We start from the raw sequence: 3,275 nt of genomic DNA on the forward strand, positions 1-3,275 counted from the left end.
ACACCTAGTTACACATTTGAGGGCACAGATGTCCAGGCCCTCACCTAGCAGAAGGCCACAGGGAGCCATTTCAAACACAGAGGTGCTGATTTGTCATGGTTCATGACTGGCACAATATTAATGGATTCAGTTCCAAAGTAAATAGCAGAGCTTTGAAATTTTGCAATATCTTTCCCAAGACTATTTAAAACCAATTACTATTGCACCTGGACACATTTAGCTATCTGAGTACTCAATTATTTTTTTCCTTTTCTTTAACTCTGTTAGTCTTTTGCTGTCTTGTGGGAATAAATTCTGCAGGTTCTACAGACCTTGTGAAAGTGGTTCTTTTCTGCTTTCTGCTTGCATCTCTTGTTCTTATAAAATAAGAAAAAAAAAAAGATGAACAACTCTACTTCCTTATTCTTTATTTTGCTTACACCTTTCACATCTCCTACCTGCTGCTTCTTTTTGTTGAAGTTATAGTAGGTGAAAGTCCCTAAATGCTCTTTTTATGCAAGGTCATTTAAGAGACAAGTGTTCCTATGCAAACCACTAACTACATATTAAATATGTTAGGGCCCAGCATTTAGCTGGATTTATTGGAGAATAGACTAGTTAGCAGTACAGCTAGACCAGCTCCTATTTTATACCAGTATTATTACTTTAATGCAAGGACGTCCTTTCTTTACCGCAATGTATACATCCATTCTCCCAATTCTCTAATTCTACCAAATAGCAATTGTGAGATTTCTGATCTTTGCCCTCTGGCTGATGGCAGTAGTTTGTTCAATGCCAACAGGATTATCTGCCTAACTGGGCAGCAGCACTGGTCTATGGCAGCGAGCAGGTAACATGTTGAAATGCAAAGCTGCACAGAAGCAGCAGGAGGTGACAGCAAGGGTTTCCAAACTTGTGAACTGGGTAAGAAATTTGTATTCAGGTTTAGCAAGAGTTCAGGTATGTCCTTTTTAACCTCCTTGGCTCAATCAATACTTTGGTGTTATGCTTGCCACCTTCCCCATTGCTTTGGTTGCTAAGATTGCCAAGGTTGAGACCTCAGCCAGAGCTTGCACTGCCTTCCCTCTCCCAAGCCCACTCTGCTGCCTGCAGGAGGGGCTGGCCCTGCTGGATGCCCTCCCAAATGTGCCATCACAGCTGCTCAGGGAGTGGAGAGGAAATCCAAGCAGACCCTCCACCTAGGTCTACAAGCCAACTAGGAGCCACATGGCAGCCCGTGAGGAAGCAGGCAACCAAGCAAGCAGAAATACTGTGCCCAGGAAAGGCCACAAAGCCTGTAGGAATACATCAGCTTTGGCTCCAGGCCTGATGGTCACAATCCCTGTGCTGTGACCCTGCACCAGCCTCTGCCTGATGCTACCAGAAGGTGTATTAAAGGCAGGATACACACGTTTGCAGTAGCTAAACAAGATTTTATATACAGGGCCCTTGTCTAATCACAGTGTGTTGTTGTTAAACAAACATATGTACTGGCTAATGGGCAGCGGGGAGGAGTGAAGAAAGAGAAGAATCAATTTCTTCTTTCTCAACCTGCTTTTCAGTGAACCTTAAGCAAGCCTCCCCGCTCAAAGAGCCTCAGGAGTTCTGGGTGGATTCAAACACAAAGGTCTTGATCCCTGCGTTGTCAGTCACAGGGACATTCCAGTACAAAACCGATGACAGCGGGACTTTCTCTGCGGTGGAAATCCCCATCAGCAAGACAGCTCTGCTGGTGCTGCTGCAGCCCAGCAATGGCAGCGACCTGGAGCACGTGGAGTCCGAGCTGCCCCTGCAGTCCTCAGCCTGGCTTCAGCAGCTGTCCCCAAGGTAGGGATGGGGCACATGGACCCTTGTGTAGGGACAAACGAGCACGCAGGCCTGCCTGCTCACTGAGCGGGGTCTGATCCGGCTAGGGAGGGTTTAACACCAAGCACAAAGAGAAACACCTGCAAACCCCGAGTGGGGCTTCACCCTGAGGGAGCCCGACTTCAGTGGGATCTGCTTCTTATCTGGGGGAAACAAGCAAGTGCCTTTCTGTAGCTGACAACACAGGACCCATGAATTGGGATGATCGGGGATTTAATAGTGTACCCGGGACAGATTCAGGCTGACTTCCCACTTGGAAATAGTAACATGATGCCCAGTGCCCTTGGTAGCTCTCTGTCCCTACATACTGAGCACTTCTTGTGGCTGTTTTCACGTGCCCCTTGTCCAGGACTGCCCAAACACCATGCTTTCAACCTGTCTTTCATCTCACTTGTCTGTCTGTCTCTCTTTTCTGCAGAGAAATTAAATTAACGCTGCCGGAGCTGACAATAGAAGGCAGTTCCGATCTACAGGAGCTTCTTGCAGATATGAAACTGCCCGCACTGCTGGGGAAGGGGGCAGATCTCAGTAAAATAAGTGACTCCGATCTAACAGTGGGAAAGGTACAGTACACATCACTGGCATTCAAAAAATACACCTTCTGCTCAGTTTCAGCCTCTTTAACTTTATAAATTTACCTAGAAGAAACCACATGCTAGCAGGGAACTTCCCAGATTACTGAACAATAGTGTATACTTTTTAGATTAACACATCAGTGGGAACAGGTTTGCTTTAAACTATTCAAATTTCCTCACTGCAGCAAACATCACATGCAACAGAGAAATGAAGTTTAAGGTCTGAGTCTGCTAGGTACTCCGAGTACAAATTAGACTGCATTTGTTACCATCTCCAGCCCAAACACGTCGCAGGCACTGCAGCTGGAGCGAGACATAGAGGCTGCAGCTACTGGGCTGTTGAGGATAATCCTCCATCACTTTGGGACTACTCCCAGAAATCGCAAATACAGCACACGACCTTACCTGAAGACAGGCTTCAGCGTTTGAGTCCCAAGGGGGAGAAGGGAGAGCTTGAAGGAGAAGCTGTCTTTCATAAGAAGAACACAAATTATGTTCCAGAAGTATAATTTGAGTGCTTTTACTCTTATTCAATTTTATTTTTAGAAGGTGTCCTAAATTGTATGTTGTCGGGGCCTTCAAGGGTACCAGGATTTTATACAGCCCAAGTGTGCAAGCAGTTGCAGAGCTTTCTCACATGTTATGAAACAAGTACTCCAAGGTCTTTTTTAAACATCCGTGGAGTCTTATCCTGTGCTGCTTACAGCTGATCGAAGTTACTTCATGTGCTAGAAAGCACTTAAACCCTCATTCATACTCATATGCTTTGCCTTGCAGGTAATAAATAAAGCCTTTTTCAAACTGACCAGTGATGGAACAGATCAGCTAGAAGACCCCACAGCACAGAAGGAAGAT

At 45.7% G+C, this 3,275-nt stretch overlaps 1 protein-coding gene across 1 annotated transcript in view; it reads left to right on the forward strand.

The window, feature by feature from the left end:
- The first annotated feature begins 834 nt into the window (after positions 1-834).
- Positions 835-3,275, forward strand: part of LOC104521521 (angiotensinogen-like) — a 2,583-nt gene continuing 142 nt past the window's right edge. The window contains 4 exon segments of the mRNA XM_010163549.2: positions 835-939; positions 1,553-1,806; positions 2,264-2,408; positions 3,198-3,275. The exon segment at positions 3,198-3,275 is cut by the window's right edge and continues 9 nt beyond it. Coding sequence (XP_010161851.2) covers positions 835-939; positions 1,553-1,806; positions 2,264-2,408; positions 3,198-3,275 — 582 coding nt within the window.

This window comes from Antrostomus carolinensis, unplaced genomic scaffold (genome assembly GCF_000700745.2).
Source record: "Antrostomus carolinensis isolate BGI_N321 unplaced genomic scaffold, ASM70074v2 scaffold13312, whole genome shotgun sequence".
NCBI lineage: Eukaryota > Metazoa > Chordata > Aves > Caprimulgiformes > Caprimulgidae > Antrostomus > Antrostomus carolinensis.